Here is an 18,791-nt window from a genome sequence, read left to right as displayed (position 1 = left end):
GTGGTTATTATCGTTTCTACTAAATTGGTTTCTGCACTCCAGTGTATAGAAGTGCACAATCAATTGACGCCACAATTTGAGTAGCTGGTAAGCTGGGGTCTACAGAGTTTCAAACCAAATGCTTAAAGACTTCCTAAGTATTGAGCTGTTGTGCACTAAACCTCGCTCATTTGCTATATACTTGACCGTTCCTATAATCCATCCATCATGGCACCGGCTCATGCAAGATTCACTAACGTGCAAGTAGAACTTTTTATCTTCAATTTGTTATGCAATTTGTTATAAATAAACAAAGAAAAACTGACTTTTGAACACCAATTTATAATAAATAAACAAAGAATTAAGGCTTCAGTGCACTCCATGCCAAGTTGTGTCATTGCACGCAAGATTTCTTGTTGAAAACTGCTGTTAGCACGGAACTATATTTGTTTGCCGTTGTGGACAATGTGGCACCTTAGGTGCATGATACATCAGCTGGTTACTTAAACATGAATTTATTATGAACAAACAAAGACTTGAGGCTTCATTGCATTCAGTCGCATCAAAATTTGCATGTTTGCACGCAAGAGTTGTTGCCGAAAACTAGGCCTAGTGTACTTTCCAGTCGGGTTTACGTTTTCAGGTTTAAGGTAATGTAGCACACAAGATTCATCAACATGCACACCGAACTTTTTTATCGTAATGCTAATTTATAATAAATAAAGGAAAGCTTGCTGTTTGAACATCACTTTGTAATAAATAAACAAAGAATTGAGGGTTCAGAGTATGCCATCATTCCAAAAATTGTTTCTTTGCACACATGATTTCTCGTCGAAAACTGGTGTGCTTTCCAATGGGATACTTTATCCAGTTTCGTTTTTTTAGCTTGGGGACACTAATTTATATTTTTAACAATTTTCCCCACAGCTTTTTTTTCATATTTGTGTATGACTATGTTATCTCAAACAATGCAATCTGCTGTTGAAAGTGAAATAGGACCTGTAGAGATAGTTGCCTAAGTTTTTAATCGGTTTAAAGATGACTTTTGAGAACTCAGTGACTGTAATTTCATTGTCATGTAGGTTGATTTATTATGACAATGACATTTTGTTTTATCTGCAACTAGTATCATGAAGCTGACTTGTCTAGTAATAAAAGTGTGTCTGCCTGTTGATAGATAGATACGCCAATAAAGCTAATGCCAAGTATTGTGCCACTCGAATGTAATTCTTATAGCCTATGCAATTACGTTGGTTTGTAGCATAGGCACATTCAATATATTGTATGAAATGTTATTTCAGCAAATGTTACTAGAAAAACTCATATCAGCAATTCGCAAACCTTAGAGCCTTGGTTAGAACCTTTGGTTTTAATTGATTATTATTTGTACATGCTACACCAGTGTATAAAAACTTGTCAATAATTTTAATATTTTTGATAGTTTGGGTTATCTATAGAAATAGTTTTGAATAAAATTTTTTTTAAATTCAATGTATGTATTAGTGACGTGGTTTGTGGCTGCTTCTTACACAGACTGTCACAAGGGTTGTCTGCGTAAAATAAGGTTAACCATGGTCAAATGATTACAGCTTTTCCACTAAAATCACCTACAATGCTTGTTACATTGCATGTAGATCTACTTATTGATATAAGTAGATAGTGTATAGATAGTATATAGATAACGTTATGTCTTCATGGAATTTGCCTAGTTGCAGAAATTCTGTTTGGTAAATTTTTTTGTTATAAAAGTGTAGCAACACAAAGCTTTCTGTGTATATTTGCAGATGATAATATGTCTAGTTTAAACGATGCAACGATTCCCAAGTTAACGGATGATGTTTATGTAAGCAAACCTCTATTTTTGCAGCAGTTATGCATTGATGTAATAAAGAAACATCCTGGATTGCTATTTGAAAACGTAAGTAAATTTATTACATCTTGGGTTGTTTACTTATACTTTTATATTTTCCATAAATCTATGGTTTACAATGCAAAATTGTTGACATATTGCAGAATGAAGTGGGCCCAATAAAATTTCATTCCACAGTATTTCTTCCAGCATTAATAACAGATGATTTGCTTGAGCAAATGCTGTAAGTTAGATTTCTTCTTTCTAGATTAACACTGCTTGTATGCAGCAGTTGAGCTCAAGGAATTTTATTGAATACTATGTATTATCATATGACTTAGCGTTCTTATTTGATTTAATATGCAGCAGTGCATTTGAAGACAACTGTGACAATCTTTTGAATGTATTTTCCAATCAGTTCAAATGTTGTCTTCAAAGACTCAAACTGGCCAATGTTTCAGTGAAGTTTCAAACTCTGTTGCAAATTTGTACGCACCAGGTCGGTTGCGCATTTTATATTTTATGGATTTTGTAAATTTCTGTCTCTGTCTGCTATGCGTTTTTATTTAACCACAAAATCTATTGGGATCTGAAGTTAACATTTTTTAAAATTTTTATCACAGAAACTTCATACTTTGGAACTTATCAACGTTGAATTAATTGATCACGAACACAATGGAAAACGTATATTGGAAGTAGGTATCGCTACAAAATTTTTTTGTCCTAACTTTCATGTATATAAATGTTTATAGTAGTTGGATATCTTAGAGGCAGTTATCACAGAGCACTTCATTTTTTAATTTTCTTTGTTAAATTAATTGGAAATGTTTGTGTTATGAAAATTTTTTAGCTCAGTAACGGAAAAAGACTTCAAAATTTTGTTCTTCAAAATGTCAAAGTCCAGCCGGCAGAAGTTAAAATTTCTCTGTTCAAACGTTTCGATAGAGAGGAAAATCCACAACTTAAGGTTTATAATTAAAAATTTTTCTAAATTTATTTAATCATTCCCCAATAACAATCTGTTGTAATCTTTGGCTTCATTTCCTTCTTTGATTAGTGTTGTTTTTATTCAGTCAATTCGGTTGTCGAAGCAGAAATGTGCTTGGTCGATTCTTTTAAGCAATGAGTTGCCAGTATTTCTTGATTGCCTTGAACTATCTGACATAGAAGAGTCCAGAATACAGAACAGCCACATCCTTAATTTAAATTTCAGTGTATGTATGAAATGGTATATGCCTTTAAGTTATTTAAGTAATAAGTAGTAGCCTAGTAATTTTATAAGATCTGTTGTGAAAATGAAACTTCATTTGCTTATTTACTTATAGATGCTGGATGGTAGTCGTTATAAAGATGATAACTCATTTTCTGTTCCATTTTTACAACGTTTTTCAACCAGCTCGAATAGAAAGGTATGTGCACAAAAACATGTACTATTATCCCGGCATGTACTCCTTTAAAACAATTAAATTGTATATATAGAGATCATCATGCCTGTATTTTAGGCTGATGACACAATGAAAATGGAAGATTCGGATTCAGACTCCCTTCATGAAGAATTACCTCAAGTTTATCTGTTACCTCAGTATAGGTATATCATATTTTTGTTATGTCAAAATAGTAAACGTTTCAATTTTTGTTTTTGATATAAATCATTCCAGATTGCAGTCCATGGTAAAAAGCTTATCGTCTTTGATTCTTTACAACACATCAATAGGTAGCGATGACGTTGATGTTATCTTCAGATTGGTAAATTTGAAGTAAGTAAATGGGCAGATGGCATAAACCTTTCCTTAATACTCAATGCATTGTTGTTGTTGTTTTTTGTCTGTAGTTATTTGGATATCAGTGTGTGTAGCAGAAGTGATCGAAGTCAAAATGTTGAACGGCCGGATGTTTCAGTCTTTGAAATTATCAATAAATTGCCAAAGCTGCACTCGTTAGATGTTAGTGCAACTGACATCGCCAATCAGCTTTATACCGCTGGAATCAGAAATACAATGTAAATTGAAATCGTGTTTCAAGCTTAAGGCTCACCTTCTTTGGGTAATACAAAAGAAAATGCTTTCTAGAACTGGAGAGAGGAAACTGAGCCAGCCTGTTTCCCGGAGATTGGATTTTATTGCGTTATGTGAATCAGATGGATGTGAAGTGCTGGACGTTTACAGCTTAGCAGAATCAGTTCGTGGGATTTGTATTAGCTATTGCAAAATACAATGCTAATTTTATTTGCATAGTTCATTGAGTAGTTGTATGTTAGATTACTATGCATACACTTCTTGCTTTCTTAAAAGCAGGAAGCTGCTCTTTGGGTGAATATTGTATTTGACAATACAAAACTAACAAGTCGTCTAGTGCTCCATGACTTGAGTAATTTTAGGTGGCTGGTCATAACAGCGATCATCAGATAATCACATCCATCCAACATAACATCAACAGACCCCCTGAGTTAACTGCTGCCTTCAGTCGGTTGTATGAATTTCGACGAAACGAGTCTCACAGCCTTCCTTGTCCAAACAGACTTTTGAAGGTTTGTTACTGATTAAAAAAGTGAAATAGTATCATACCAAAACTGATTTCAAGACCTTGAGGTAGATATCGACTAAATTTTTAAGTAATTTGTGTATCTACAGCTGCTGTTGGAAGCTGTACACCGTCATTCCCAGGATAATAACCTATTACTCATGTGCACTGCCAACCTTTTCTTTTTAACGCGGCAAAGCTACACTTTCTATGCTGTGCCGCAAAGAAAGTAAGTCATTCATTTGAGAGTCCGCTGCAATTTATACAAAGCTCTGTGTCGACTGTCGTTGTACTGCTTAACCTGTATAGTTTGCTTATGTGTTACCTTATGATTTAGTGGCATCATCACCGCATTTATGAAGATTTTAACACTTCACATGGACAATAATCTCATTGTTCGCAACGTTCTTTTGACATTGTATCACTTTGACGTTCCTTGTGACTTCGTAAGATACTGCTAATGAATAATGATTATCTGCAGCGTAATATTTCAACTATGCACAGCATTCATATAAGCGCCTGCTTCTGTTCGCAGATATTTAACTTTGATGTTATTGCAAAGACCATCCTTAACGCGCTAAAACGTCATCAGTTCAATAATGAAGTCAACACGCTTGCCATGCATCTTTGCAATACGATGGGTAAGGCGAAAGTCAGAAACCGATGTAGTGTGAATGCGATTACTAATGTTAGATGTTAAAACATTCCGTGATTAGTTCGTTATCAAACACTGTTTCATAATCATGTGCTATAAAATTTGCACACGGTTTATATTGTTACTTTGTATTTTCCAAATCAAAGTGTGCTCGCTGCAATATGACTTGAAGCGAGACGTCCGACGACTTGACTTCGTACCAACCATAGTAGACGTGATTAAAAAAAGACTGAACGACAAACTAGTAAGTTTTGGTATCTATTTCCTCTATCGTTTTAGAGTATTGTATTTTAGGTATTACGTTTCACATTGCATATTACAATTACATATCATTTTACGTTTTTAGCACTGTTTTAGCGAACTAAACCTTTACATACCCATACAAAGCCCATATTTGTTAATGTATGTTGAAGGAAAAAAAACCATCTCTAATTAAATTTGCACAAAAATGTTTCAGTCATAAGTTAGTGTATGTTTAAAGATTTCAATTCTAGTGGCATTTTGTACACTGTGTGATTTCTAGTGCGATGAGGTTATGGAAGTTGCATGGAGCACGCTGTGGAATGTGACAGATGAAACTCCACAGAATAGCACAGAATTTATTGATTTGGGTGGCTTGGAACTTTTAGAGGTACTTGTAGTTGGAATAAGTTTGTCAGTTTTGTTTATTGTAGTTCGCTTATGAGACTTGCTTGGTTAAGGTTATTGGATTTAATTTTAATGTATGTTTCTCTGGATTTTTGTAACTGCATTTACAGTATGTAGTCTACTAGTTGAAGAAACATATACCACTTCAAATGAAAACTTTCCTTATAGCTTGGTATTATATTGATTTTGTTAAAGAAATGCTTTCAAGAATTTGAAACCAAACCGGAACTTCATAAGAATATAATGGGCTTGGTCGTAAGTTGTCATTTAATAAAAAAGCAGTGAGGTTTGAATACCGTATCTAGTTAATTATAATTAATAATATCTTGTTAATTATATCTCCATAATTATGCATAGTTATTAAATTCTTTATACGCAGGGCAATATTGCGGAAGTAAAGGAACTCCGGCCACGATTAATGCAATCGATACTTATTGAACGATTTCGGTAAACATTTTGTTGGTATTCCCTCCATAAAATATCAAGATTATTTTGAATTCTGACGTCATGTGAAGCCGCCTAACGCTAATTTCCACGAAATTTTAGCATTTTAGTAAGAATGAGCATTTATGTAGCAAACTGTTGACTGGAGATAGCCCGGGCATTGAGGTGAAGTACAATTCCTGCGGCACACTGGCACACATTATATCGGATGGACCCGAGGCTTGGACCATCGAGGAACCAAGACGGGATGACGTCAGACAGAACATGTATGACGTCATAGAATCTTGGGACCTATGCTCACAACGCAATATCAACTACAGGTGATACACTGTAGTATGAAGTGAATTTTCGTATTTTCTCAGCACTTCACTGACAAATAACGCCCAATGCTTCCTAGATCGTTCGTGCCGATTCTTCGCCTGGCAGAGTGCGACGTGCCGGAATGCATACATTGGGCGGTGTGGGCCCTCTGCAACTTATCCGGAATTGATGGTGGGGGACAAACTCTAATTAGATAACTCAAATATATGCTCTTACAGTATTCATCACAAACAATTATTGAAATCAATGGCTTATGTTAGACATTTCCGTTTTTTTATATTGTACCTTGCACTTTTTGATGTCCCACGCAGCCAGATACATCAGACTGCTATTAGAAGAAAACGGAGTTAATGTTTTAACTGCGGTGCTAGAAAAAAACATTCGGCCCAAAACAAAAGAATTAGCTGCGTAAGTAACATCTAATAGACGTTTATGTTGTCATAGTGTTATGAAATTTTGCAACTCAGTGTATAAACATGACGTAGTGATCGCGTATCTAACTGTGTGCGTTAAATTGCGTTTTGTCACGTTGGAGTATCATCCTCGTCATCCTCGTCACGTCGGTTCTTAACGTCAATTTTTCTTGTCTGCAGCGCTACTTTGCAGAAGATTGAAGAATATCGAAGCACTCACGACTCCGATATTCAAGACGACTTTGGTTAAACTCACTAAGTTGTTCAACGTTGGGCGACACCTTCGTACAAAACCGCGGTATAATTTGGTTTTAATTAGCTACTGGAAGTACTGTAACAGCGAATACGATATTTAGTATGAGCGGTCGTAATATATTAATCATCTAAAATGTAATTTTGATTGGATGTTGTGGATTATTCAACTAAGCAATGTAATATGCACATTTACCTAAAGAAAACGACTCATTGTTTGTCCTCGTTTCGATTTTTACCGAAATACCGTTTTGTTCAAAGATGTCTCTTCACTACTGTGAAATGTTCATTTTGTCTTTTAACTTTGTTTTGTTCACCATTTTATCGATACTTTGGCCTACTTTATGAAATTCGCAACGCTTTATATTATTGTTATTATTACTTAAGTTAACCATAACACACTACGCAGTTACATGCATGAATGTCACTTCTGTGGCGATTATAGAAACAAAGCGAAATTTGCGAGTGCAAAAAGTTATTGCCCTACTATACGAGTGTAATGTTCATGTTGCTTTACCTACACTTTGCGAATATTTCTTAACCATGCTGTAGCTTAAATTCTACCGTCGAACTCAAATTACTCCGATTTTCTTGAACTTGGCAATAAGCGAAGTTTGTTTCATCCTGGGCAAGTCTTTGGTTTTTTATGCGTCCGAGTCTTTCTTACTGGTTTCATTGTTTGTGAACATCACTGCTAATTTCATCATATAAAAAGTTAATATAAGCTTTATTTTCTCTGCATATTCTTTCGCCACTCATGTCTCATGAGCGGTTGCCGTCCAGGTCAAGTGAGACCTTGCTTGGAACGAACTTGTTTTCTATAAGGTTTGCTTTTCTGGTGAAATCTTTCAATCCTCCAAAGACACCAGTCATCCAGTGGCGAACCAACCCACCGGGAAATTTATACTTAATGGAAACTAAAATGGTTTTGATTTCGGTACGTTAAGTTTATTTCCCGTAGTACACCCATAATCACAAAATGAATGCATACACACATAGAAGGCTAATGGAAAAACTAATAGCTACAGAAATATACCCGACTAAAACGTCATTAATTTAACATTTTTAGGAAGCACTTGGAAATTCTTCACATTGAATTCCTTTGAACCATGGATATACATAACTTATTGCTCGGATTCATAGTTCTGTTTTTTTTTTTTGCATATAAGTGTGAAAGGTGAAGTTGTTATAGTCGACTGTCTATTTCGCATATTTTCAGGCAGGATAACGGATGGATTTTGTTTACGAAATATAAACTCGAAGCTGGCAAACAAGTTAGGATGCGAAAAATTATTATACAATATAAGGGTTTTAATTGGCACAAAATGATGAGCCGAAAAGTAGTTTAGTCAACATTCAAGTGAGTGTATCCAAAACAAAGAATACCAAATTGCTGTTTTGAATTTTCATGATATCTCGGAATTAAATGAAATAAATTTCAAACACTTCGGTTGAGTTTGGCTTTATTCGGATTAAAAGTTTTCTACCAAATTTTGATATCCTTATGCAGTATATTAGCTCGTGTAAATGCCAAATTACGTAAAACCATGGATTTTGCGTTTGCGTTGTTAACTGTACCACACCGCATTTAAAATATTGTAGCTTAGGCGCATTGGGTATGTTGTATTGCCCACACTGGGCTCACATTCTGTATTGGCATAATGGAAGCCAGCTTGAATTTGGATCCACATTCCAAAGGTGATTGTTGCGGTTATTGGCGCTTCTAAACTGCAAACTCACTTCAAACATCAAATTCACTCTTGCTGCATTCTGAGTTCCTTTGTAGGGTCGTCCAGGAAACCACTTTGAGAGTGTTATTTTTTCGCCAGATGAAAGCGTGATGTGGTTGTTCGGATTATTAACAGGCTGTAAATAAATAATTAATTCATTTGCGATTAGACGTGCGGTTAATTTTTGAACAGTCACAATCAAATGTTGTCAAAACGGATTATGTTTCAATCTTTCATGCGACTCCAGTGCTTTTTTGGTAACAATTACGAGTTATCTTTAATCCACTTGCGGAAATCTTGGTAAAACTACCTACTGTGGTTCAGCTTAAATAATCTACTGTTTCTGCTTCTTACCTCGAACGTAGACCGCAACCAAACGTACGTCCATTGGGCCGTACCAGAACCAACCCATGTCGAGTTTACATATTGGAACACACGATCGTACATGACGTCATTGACGACTTCGGCTACCGTGCTGTTCATGGAAGCGCATATTCTTTCCACTTCTGCAAATTGTACTCTACGGCCCACCACGTACGGCAGTTTTATGCAAACGTCTTTGTAGATCAAGCCACCAACGCAAGCTATATGAAATAAATAGAGTCATGGACACAAACTCTAAAGAGAAAAGCAGGCGCTACTTTATACAGTACAATATACAGTACTTTTAAGCAACCTATTTTTAACAATTTTGGAACTTTTGAGCAGTTATTTTTTATTTATTTTATTTGTGTCTGTTTTATATCTCTATTTTTAATGTAAACTTATTATTTAGACTGCATGATTATATATATCATTATATCAGGTATAATAATTTATAATAGCATCAAGCGTTATCGGCCTGCAATATAAGCTTATTTCTCCAAAGCCTCACATACCCCTTCTGATTTGTTCATCGTTTTTTTCAGCTAGTCGTTGTATTTTTTCTGAAAATGTAAGAAAAACTTGATATTGGGTTAACGAAACAGAAAATTCATTAAAGCAAAACATACTAACATTCATCAGACCCGAGTACTTTTATAAACACTTTGTTGTAGTTTTAAGCATTTTCAGTCAGAAAACCAACTCCATCCGGAAATCAACACGCAAAGCATAGAAAGTAAACCCTATAGCCATAATGGTTATACGCAGTTTTTAACATGTTTATGATTCTTTCCGAAGCAAGCTGCTCTTAGTAACCATAGTTTTAGGATGCTGTAGAAATGTTCAATGATGATGATTTTTTACCATCCAGTGCTCCAATTTGTTGCCTGAGTTGGGTTATTTCATGTGGGTCACAAGCGCACTGGCCTGGCTCTCCCTTCAATCCACGGGGGCCAGCTTTTCCAATTCTTCCGGTTAATATTTCCGCTCGAATGTCATTGCGTCGAACTGACAAACAAATATCGTCAGAGTCTTGGGCGACAACAAGCAGCAATGAGCTTACAAAGGTTAAGAATAATGCAAAATTTTTCATCCTTAAATTTTACGGTGTGCTTTAATGAAAGCAAAAGTTTAACATTTTTAGCTTTCTTTGTTCTTATTATTTAAAGAACCCAAGAACACTCTCCCGTTGAACAGCTGCACTACCACTACTACCGCACTGTCTTGTAACTTGCCATTCCCAAAGTAAAAAACTCAGAACAAAGACTTCGACAAGTTCACGTTTTGCACAAGTCACGTTTGAATTTTGGGCAAGTACAGACTTGTTCTTCGGAGAAAAACGCATTGGCAATATGGGCTTTGTTACGTATTGATTTGCGAAATGACTACTATAAATAGAAAATATCACACAAGGACAAAAGTTATGGCGACTTCATGTTGTGTCCAGCTAATTTCTTGTTACTGGAACTGAACTGCTGGCTACAGAACACTAAATGATCCACTCGACTGATTCAGTTAGCAAATTGTTCATTGTAGCTATACGGTCGCAAGTAAAGACTTCCAACCATGAATCTCTAACTTAATTTTGATGAGTTTGTTTAAAGAATTCCACTTGGGTTTCTTCTTCATCCTTAAAATTTCATTCTTTATTGTTTATTATTAGCTAGGCTACATGGAAAGAGTTTTCAAGAACGAATTTAAGTAATCTACGGACAAAATGGCCTTAAATACTGCATGTATAATTGTTATTTTTTTCCCAGGCAAGCTGCCGTTTTAAGTAAAGACCTTGAGCCCAATTTGTTTGTATTGTTGCAGAAAGCAGATGCATCTTACCTTTAAGAATCAACGGCGACCTCGTTGAGATGATTGCCAACTCCCGAGTTAGTCTTTGAACAAAGGTTTTGAAGTCAAGAAAAATCCAATCACGATAAATGTTTTGAAAACAAAGTTGAAAATAAAAGCCACAATGAAGTAATACCAAATCATTTCGTTTAAATTCTGACCTTTGCTGACAAAACCAACAATAAAAAAATTAAAAAAGTAACATTGAAATACAAGAGCCTTCGAAATTTTAGAATTTACATATTATATTAATAGATAACTCAATTTGTTTACACTTTTAGTCAGTATTTGGAAATTAAATACCAATTTCCTATAAGTTTTCTGAAGTTACAGTATATGTAGATGTATTTTTAAAATGCATCTGTTACGTTTTGCTGTTCTCACTCTTAGAATTACAGGCACATGTTTTATTTAAAACCAGTTAAGTCAAGTTTTCGTTCACACAGATCATTTCAGGAGCTCCAATACAAAACTGTCAGTGCAACTACTTGTCGGACACACGTCGATAAAAAGACACATGTGCTTAATTAACCACGGAAACGCGCAATCGGCCGCAAGGGAGAAACGTAACAGATACAGGGCAAAAACAAGTGTAACACATCCATTACTGCCCATCCATGTATATCTGCCACTAATTTAACAGTTTCGGCTAAGTCAAAATAATTCGTTTAATTCAACCAATTATGACTTAACGACCTTTTATACAACTAGATTTCACAATGTTACTTGATAAAAATAATAGGTAATTAGCCGTCAGAGGACAATTTTTTATTCACTTTCCAAAAAAATGATGTTAAATTTCGGGTGGGTTTTAAAGCTTTTACCTCTGTTTTTATATGCGGTAGTTTCAGCTTGCAGATTAACAAAACTTTTTGAAATTAAGTAATAAGAAAAGGATGAAATCTTGCGTCGACAAAAGCGAAAGATTTTTCCAAGTAATTTCAACGCTGATAATAATAATTTTCCAATATAGTCACGGCATGTGCTCTCTGACTTGGCATATCTCATTTGGGTCATTTCCCAACTTCTCCATGTGCCCCTTTAAGCCTGGAGACCCGGCCGGACCCGGTATAGCCCCCGCTTTAACTGGCTTTCCAATCTTGAACTCTGGTGGTGGAGACCTTGTGTGTTGTTTTCGACAAAATGAAAAGAAAATTTCTCTTCTACTTCTCTATTCTGATGACCTAAAAAGGCCAAGTTCAAACTTAAGTCAAGCACAAAACAAGTTCGTTAAAAACAAAGTATTTTTAACTGCAAGAAGTGCAAAATTTCTTATTTTTAAAATGTTTGGAACATCTCAGTTTCTTTTTAGCGTTGAACCTGCAACTGACCACAGCTACTAATTTATATACTTTGGCTTACTTACCTATTGCAATCAATCGAATGTAATTTGGTATACTGAAATATTTCGCTCTTTCTTTTTTGTCGCTTTAATCGTGCATATTTATCGTTATGCGACTTATTAACACCGAAATTAAAAACAAAACACTTAAATTTACGGCAATGTTATTTACAAATTATTTATGCCTTGACTTTAAAAAATACAAAATAACAAAGGTTTGATAAAACCTTTGCGTTTTGGTATGTGATTTTAGTTGAAAAAGATGTATTTGACATATACCTGTACCTTCCGTTATGATGCCGTTATAAACTGAGGTGGAAGCGGCCTATACCTCGTAGCCTATTTGATAAAAAAAAATCAAGCGCTTTGCGCGTCATCACTTCTTTGTGAGCCTAACCCAGCTCCACAAAGTTTCTGTCATGCGAAACTTGACAAAATATTATTACAAAATACTTGGAAAGGTAATTGGCTGCTGAAGTGTATTGTTTTTTCATTATTTCCAATTGCAAAAACAAAAGTGTTTATGTAAGTATTGAATGTCATAAGGCTGTTAAACATCAGTTGTAAGTTTTCAAAGTACACGAAATCCGATCCGAACTTACATCAAGACTCTTATAATGTGTCGCATTTAACAAGTTTGTGGTAAGTATAAAAAGGCGATCTGCTCAGTGCAAACAATTAGTTTTTTGAAGTTCAAAGACGTGATTCTCTCTGCCGGATTTTTGCTGCACTCAGATTTTTATTTGGATAAGAACAAGAAATATTTAAAATATAGGCCTACGTCAGCGAAAATATTATGTAGTTGTTATGTATATTGTTAACATCTTCGCTCTTATCTCACAAAACGTCTTAAAAGTAAAAACGTTCAAAAAAACGACAAAATATAAGCATTTATGATAGTCCAAGCCTACGGAAGGGAAAAGATATTTTATGATTTTAATTTATTTCGCTTGGAGTTGAAATGTTATTCATCGTATTGTTTTACGGTTCAAGTTAAAATCAATGAGCTTTTGCTTTTAAGCATATGTCCCGATTTCAAAATTATTTTTAAAGCCACCACAAACGTAACCAAAACGTTAATTTCCAAGAAATCCTTATGGTTTTATGGAGATATAACGCTTTCCCTTCAAAATCAACCATACATCGTTAGACACATGAAGTTACCAACCGCGTTGAGCGTCTATCATGTTATCTGCTGAGGTGACTTTCATTACGACGCTGTGTTTGTTGTGTAAATGACGTCAGCCGTTATCTAACTATGAGAATTTCAGTCTCATGTAAAGAAAAGTAAAACACTTCGTAATTTTGGCCACAATAGAAAAACCGATTCGTGCGTCGCTTAAATTGTAGGCCGAAGGGATTTTGTGATGTAAGAACGCAGGTTGCTTACATATTTTTGTATTACGCGCTTGGTTTTGAGTAGGTAATTTAATTCGGCATAAAAGGAAATTTTAATAAATTTTGTCCAAAGAATAAGAGCTAGCGGAAACTGATAGAAACCTATTTCAAAAAACAAGGCAAGATACAACATTCAACACATGATAAACAAAGTTAACCACGTTCTCGCCACAACTGCAACATACGAGACTGAGAGAGAAAATAAACCGATAAGGCAGCAGGGAGCAGAAGGACGACTGCCAGCAGAAACCAAGGCAACCGACTTTACGGTCCATTTTATGAGCTTTAGGGAAGGAGAAACCTTAAAATTTATTAACAAATTCTCAGATAAAGAGAATGCCTTGCTTGGCATACTGACTTCCTACACTACTGGTAGTTGGTTATATACCTCTCAAAGGGTGAAATCTCCAGCAATTCGGTATCAGTGTAAGTTTCTTCCAATGTTAGTAATCGAATGTGACTTTACAGCTTAAAAAATTTATGCTGGTTAAAAAGTTTCAATCCTCACAATGAAAAAGCTTAATTATGACATCACAAGAAGAACTGACGCAGCTCGAAAGTCAAGCAGAAGAGCGGAAATCCGATTAGCTCAAAAGTTCAATGATGCAGGCGGAATAGAAAGCGAAATGCGGTATGTTGTGGCAACAGTGTTTATATTACAGCATTAAGCGTATAACATTCGATTTTTAACTGTAAACATTCAACTGGCAACAGCGAAGCGACTACAAAGTCGCTTTTAGCTTTTGTCACGAGGTTACCATAAGCCGTTACACCTATCTATAAATAAGTCATGTACCCGTCACACACTTAAGCAATGTATTCTCAAATAAAGTATTTTTACCACGAAAACGCATGATAGTTTTGAGATATTTTCGTAACACCTTCGACTTTATGTTGCTAACATAAACAACGCAAAATGTATCGTTTAAAGATGTGATCCAAATAAACACATCCATAAACATAAGGTATATATTATATAATTTGGAAAAGTCCATTACAAATGCAACGCCTCATATGCCTCACAACGGGACAAATAACAGCGAGTTGTGTGACTATACCTGTCGCGGTATCATCTGAATAAATATTTAATCAATGTCAACCAAGATTTATATGGCAATGATCACCGTGGAGACGGTATTTGCACAAAGTTCACATGATCGCAATAAAGCTAGGAAGATAAGTAGTAACAGCAAGCAATATACCGATGTTTTCGGATACGGAGTGTTCTTGTGTGCTATAGTAATCTTACTACATACGAGCTTTTCTAAATGTAAATTTACGTTAGTGATAGTGTCTTGACCGCATCTTGTATGCTGTCATGTCGTCAAACAAACGATGTCATTCTGGAAAATCCAAATTCTGTGACCCTTTGAAGCTCGCATATCAACGGATGAATTGTTAAAGTTATACGTAATAACGGTTTGTTCAACTCAATTCAGACAAATATTGGCATTAATTTCGTCAGCTATGGTTAAACAACACTAGTTAAAACATTCACTGACTAGTTTTATCACTGTATATTGCTGGTGTTAAAAACTGTCTCGGGACAATTTCTCAATTAGAATAACTAAGCGCAATGCATGCAATCCAATTATAATACAAACTGTGGTTACACGCAGATACCATTTGTCGGAACTTCGTCGACAACAAGCCAACTTGAGGCGCGAGCTGCAAGGCTTGAAATTCGACTCGAAACGAAGTTCAAAGCTCCCAAAAAATTGTAAATTGAATAGAATTTCTTAACGCAAACGATGACGTGCAGTAGTCATAAAGATTTAGAAGCTTTAGAATAAGATAGTTACTATCTGATAGTAGATGTATTTACTATTTACAATACCACATAAATGACAGACACAAGTGACAGCGACGACGACATCATATCACGTGACCAATACGATGAAATTTACGGAGACGATAGACGACCGAAGACAACCATAAACAAAGGTACTGTACCAATGAATCGTGACGAAGAAATCAGAATATATAACGACCTGGAAATTATCAAAAAAGCAACACGAAATAACGAAATGACTTGGTAACAAAAGTGTTTGTGGTGATAGATTATGGTCGAAATTACTTCGGATACGTGAGCACTCCAGGAGCAAACAAAACGATGCTGAGAGTCAGAACAGCAACAGATATTGAAAGATCTCTCGAGTAAATATGAAATCTGGAACTCGCTTAAAACGTCCGTGTTATTCTGAACAAAAGCGGAGTTAAACGATTGTCAAAAATGGGACCTCCTATATATAGATAGCCTATAATTGCTGTAACCTACATTTTTAAGTGACAATATCTTTTGAGTACTACTTTACCATGCAATTCTACAGATACTATCATTGCGTATAATTTGGTAGAAAAGTAGCAAACTTTTGAAATGTTATAACGATTTTGGCAGCAAATATTACGATAAAGCCAATCATCGAATGCAAGAGGAAAACCGTGAGAGGAAGATGCAGCAACAGAAGAAACGAAACGATGACATACAAGAAAAAATTGAAAATTGGAAAAAGAAGAACTCGACGAAGAAGAAACAATATGGCTTTCAGTCAAAAACAAGTAAGTGCTGCCAGGGAAGAAGCTAATTAAGTCTGAATGTAACAACGACAACTAGAGGTGATATTTCAAAACAGGAAACAATTATTTTGAAAACAGTATATCGGCACGTATTATTACATATTAACATGTTTGTTATTTGATATTCTGTTATGAAATATTAAACTGCTACAACTTGTCCATTGACGTAACTCTCTGGTGCAGATATCACTCAAAGGGTATTTGTAAGTACAGTAAACATCATTGTGTCGCGAATATAGGCTATAATGAAAGAGATAATGGTGTGTCTACAAATCATAAGTTTTGTGAATCGAACTCTAAACTTGCTGCATTTCGCAGCCGCGTTCAAAGATTCAAGCAGAACTAAAACCCGGGAAAAAATTAACTCGGTAGTCGCACTACGGAACTCGCCAGAAAAAGATCCCAACAAAGCGCACTACTGGAAGCCAGATAACGAGGAAGATTCCACGACAGAGACTTACGTCAACGATAAGGATCTTGAAAACTCCAATTCTGAGAAACCAAACAACAAAGAGGTGCGGCAATTAAGACATGTTTTAAGTTTCCGAGGCGTAGTTTTTGGCCTATGGATATATTGTAGTCTTGTAGAGGAGAATGTTGGCTTTTAGGGGACTACAAACATATTTTCAAAATTAATCGTTTTTTTAGAACAAGCAAAGACGTTCCTCTCGGATAAATTTTGAAGAGGAAGATAATTTGATCTTTGATACGGATTTGTACGCTCCAGATGGCAGGTATTAGATCGCGTTGAATAGCGAAGAAGACGAAGAGCTTTGATAATTAATAAATCTTTTATATGTTACCATAGAATAAGAATGGTACACAGGATGCCTGAATTTCAACAAGCCTTTCGGGAGGCGAGACAAACCCGTTACGTGAGAACCAAGGAAAAACGCGACATTGAAACCCAGCTTTCAGCTAGTCAGATATTCGAAGATAAACTATAAAACGGACGGATTCCTGCTAATACTGCTTACTACAAAACTTGTGCTTGTGGATTGTATTAACTTTGGCTGATGGTGTATTGGCCTACATAAATTATTTTTATAACTGTGGAGTGCAATGTATGCCAAAGTAATTTTGTAATCTGACTTCTTTTCGCTTTTGAAAAACGTTTTTTGTATTTTGACAACCTTTGTACTGCGTCAACAAGGCTTCAATATTTTAAATTAAGCTTATATTTAAGATGCAATGGTTACGTCGTCGCTTGTGGGACCTTATTGGTGCATGTAGAATAGTTCAGTTTGTCTTTGACACTTTAGTTCTAGTCTAACCATGAACTGCGAAAAGCCATAAAAACCATGTGTTACTATAGCGAGTCTACACTAGAACCCAGCGATAAACCCACACCAATACGATGCACCACACAAAAATAGAAACAAGTGGATGATTCCAAAGTTTTAAAATAATTTTGATTTAACACTAGAAAGACTGAAGTTTTGATTCACCTAGATCCTAGAACGACGGAGGATGTCATTTTGACACCCATGTACTTTGGAGTCCAACAGTCTGTTTTGTTTACGTTTTTATTTAACATAACAACACAAACAAGTCAAACATCACTAAACAAGTGACATATAATGTCAAAATGTGCGAGTATACTTCTATTGCTGCCTTTGCACACACGTTGTATACTGGCAGTGCATTTTCCACAAAGAGAGTTTTGTGCTTCAATGTTTTTCAAATTTGTGGCATCTGCCAACAGATCAGTTCTTTATACAGTGGTCTCGGACTTTGCAGTTTCGTGTAGGTGGTTGTTGATTTCCACTAGCAGCTGCTTCTTCTGTAGAGCGAGGCATTGAGGAACTTTTTACAGAGAGCATCCCAAGTTTTGCAGAAATATCCGTCTTGGAAGTTTTATGATTGATTTCCTTAAACAGGACCAAGAGAAAGAAAAGATCCAAAGAAAAACTACACAAGTCGGCCAAACTATCTCGTCTACAGACCCAGTGAACAAAAACTGCACTATTCACTACAAATTCCATCTATACCTCGTCTGCAGCCGAATGCATACTACGTGAGAAATTCACTGCAATTGCCGATTTTGCGCCAGAAAGACGTACGCAACAACAGCGGCCGTGGGAAGCAAGAATGTGGAGACAATTGATCTTTGATGATGAAACAACGCATGTGTCACAGACAAGGAATTTTAGATTGTTATATCACAAAAAGATTTGAGATTCATAGCTTTGGTGGGACGTGTTTGTGCATCCTAGGTAAACAACACAGATTATGGCACTTTTTGTACTCCAAACAAAAAATGGTTACAGCCATGCATTAAGCTCATCAAAATTCACATAAAAAGCGGTTCTACAGTAAACGACTTTGGGTTAGTACAACTTTATTTTTCAAAAGGTGTCAAAATGACACCCTCCGTCGTCCTAGTGTTAAGTCTATCGTATTTAAATTATTTATTAGTTAGAATGTTTATTATAGAATTTGTGTTTTTCTAGCGTCG

The 18,791-nt window shown here is 35.6% G+C and overlaps 3 protein-coding genes across 4 annotated transcripts; 2 read left to right on the top strand and 1 right to left on the bottom strand.

Annotated features, from left to right (window-relative positions):
* The first annotated feature begins 1,740 nt into the window (after positions 1–1,740).
* LOC143469063 (protein zer-1 homolog) lies at positions 1,741–7,822 on the top strand. Of its 2 annotated transcripts, none has more exons than XM_076966620.1 (23): positions 1,741–1,897; positions 1,993–2,072; positions 2,198–2,327; positions 2,452–2,523; positions 2,679–2,795; positions 2,902–3,042; positions 3,154–3,237; positions 3,331–3,416; positions 3,487–3,585; positions 3,660–3,827; positions 3,898–4,006; positions 4,206–4,355; positions 4,459–4,577; positions 4,686–4,794; positions 4,884–4,989; positions 5,150–5,247; positions 5,527–5,634; positions 5,847–5,906; positions 6,031–6,098; positions 6,227–6,415; positions 6,493–6,587; positions 6,728–6,824; positions 7,010–7,822. In XM_076966620.1, exons 1-23 carry the CDS (start codon positions 1,772–1,774, stop codon positions 7,077–7,079), a joined length of 2,481 nt encoding a protein of 826 aa, XP_076822735.1. In that variant the 5' UTR covers positions 1,741–1,771; the 3' UTR covers positions 7,080–7,822. The 2 variants fall into 2 exon arrangements, with proteins under 2 accessions (XP_076822735.1, XP_076822734.1); XM_076966619.1 differs by having other exon boundaries at positions 2,195–2,327.
* A 185-nt stretch (positions 7,823–8,007) lies between these two features.
* Positions 8,008–10,399, bottom strand: LOC143469064 (uncharacterized). Its single transcript, XM_076966621.1, has 4 exons — positions 10,039–10,399; positions 9,690–9,737; positions 9,166–9,395; positions 8,008–8,947 (listed from the first exon to the last, which is right to left on the bottom strand). Exons 1-4 carry the CDS (start codon positions 10,265–10,267, stop codon positions 8,723–8,725), a joined length of 732 nt encoding a protein of 243 aa, XP_076822736.1. The 5' UTR covers positions 10,268–10,399; the 3' UTR covers positions 8,008–8,722.
* Positions 10,400–14,155: 3,756 nt separating this feature from the next.
* LOC143469004 (uncharacterized) lies at positions 14,156–17,525 on the top strand. The gene is made up of 8 exons (XM_076966518.1): positions 14,156–14,387; positions 15,376–15,476; positions 15,608–15,700; positions 15,817–15,913; positions 16,155–16,315; positions 16,652–16,848; positions 16,982–17,067; positions 17,142–17,525. The coding sequence occupies exons 1-8, from the start codon at positions 14,266–14,268 to the stop codon at positions 17,278–17,280; spliced, it is 996 nt and encodes a 331-aa protein (XP_076822633.1). The 5' UTR covers positions 14,156–14,265; the 3' UTR covers positions 17,281–17,525.
* The last annotated feature ends 1,266 nt before the right edge of the window (positions 17,526–18,791 follow it).

This window comes from Clavelina lepadiformis, chromosome 8, assembly GCF_947623445.1.
Source record: "Clavelina lepadiformis chromosome 8, kaClaLepa1.1, whole genome shotgun sequence".
NCBI lineage: Eukaryota > Metazoa > Chordata > Ascidiacea > Aplousobranchia > Clavelinidae > Clavelina > Clavelina lepadiformis.
Note: the sequence above shows the minus strand (reverse complement) of the source record. Positions and strands in the feature narration are given on the sequence as shown.

Excerpts from the sequence above, each read along its gene's own strand:
- LOC143469063 (XM_076966619.1), top strand. The coding sequence starts at position 1,772 with ATGTCTAGTTTAAACGATGCAACGATTCCCAAGTTAACGGATGATGTT. Across the intron at positions 2,524-2,678 it reads ATGGAAAACGTATATTGGAA|CTCAGTAACGGAAAAAGACT; the intron begins GTAGGTATCGCT and ends AAAATTTTTTAG. Across the intron at positions 3,586-3,659 it reads TTCAGATTGGTAAATTTGAA|TTATTTGGATATCAGTGTGT; the intron begins GTAAGTAAATGG and ends TTTTGTCTGTAG.
- LOC143469064 (XM_076966621.1), bottom strand. The coding sequence starts at position 10,267 with ATGAAAAATTTTGCATTATTCTTAACCTTTGTAAGCTCATTGCTGCTT. Across the intron at positions 9,738-10,038 it reads ACAAATTGGAGCACTGGATG|AAAAAATACAACGACTAGCT; the intron begins GTAAAAAATCAT and ends TTACATTTTCAG. Across the intron at positions 9,396-9,689 it reads CGATGAACAAATCAGAAGGG|CTTGCGTTGGTGGCTTGATC; the intron begins GTATGTGAGGCT and ends TATTTCATATAG.
- LOC143469004 (XM_076966518.1), top strand. The coding sequence starts at position 14,266 with ATGAAAAAGCTTAATTATGACATCACAAGAAGAACTGACGCAGCTCGA. Across the intron at positions 14,388-15,375 it reads GGAATAGAAAGCGAAATGCG|ATACCATTTGTCGGAACTTC; the intron begins GTATGTTGTGGC and ends GGTTACACGCAG. Across the intron at positions 15,701-15,816 it reads GAAGACAACCATAAACAAAG|ATTATGGTCGAAATTACTTC; the intron begins GTACTGTACCAA and ends TTGTGGTGATAG.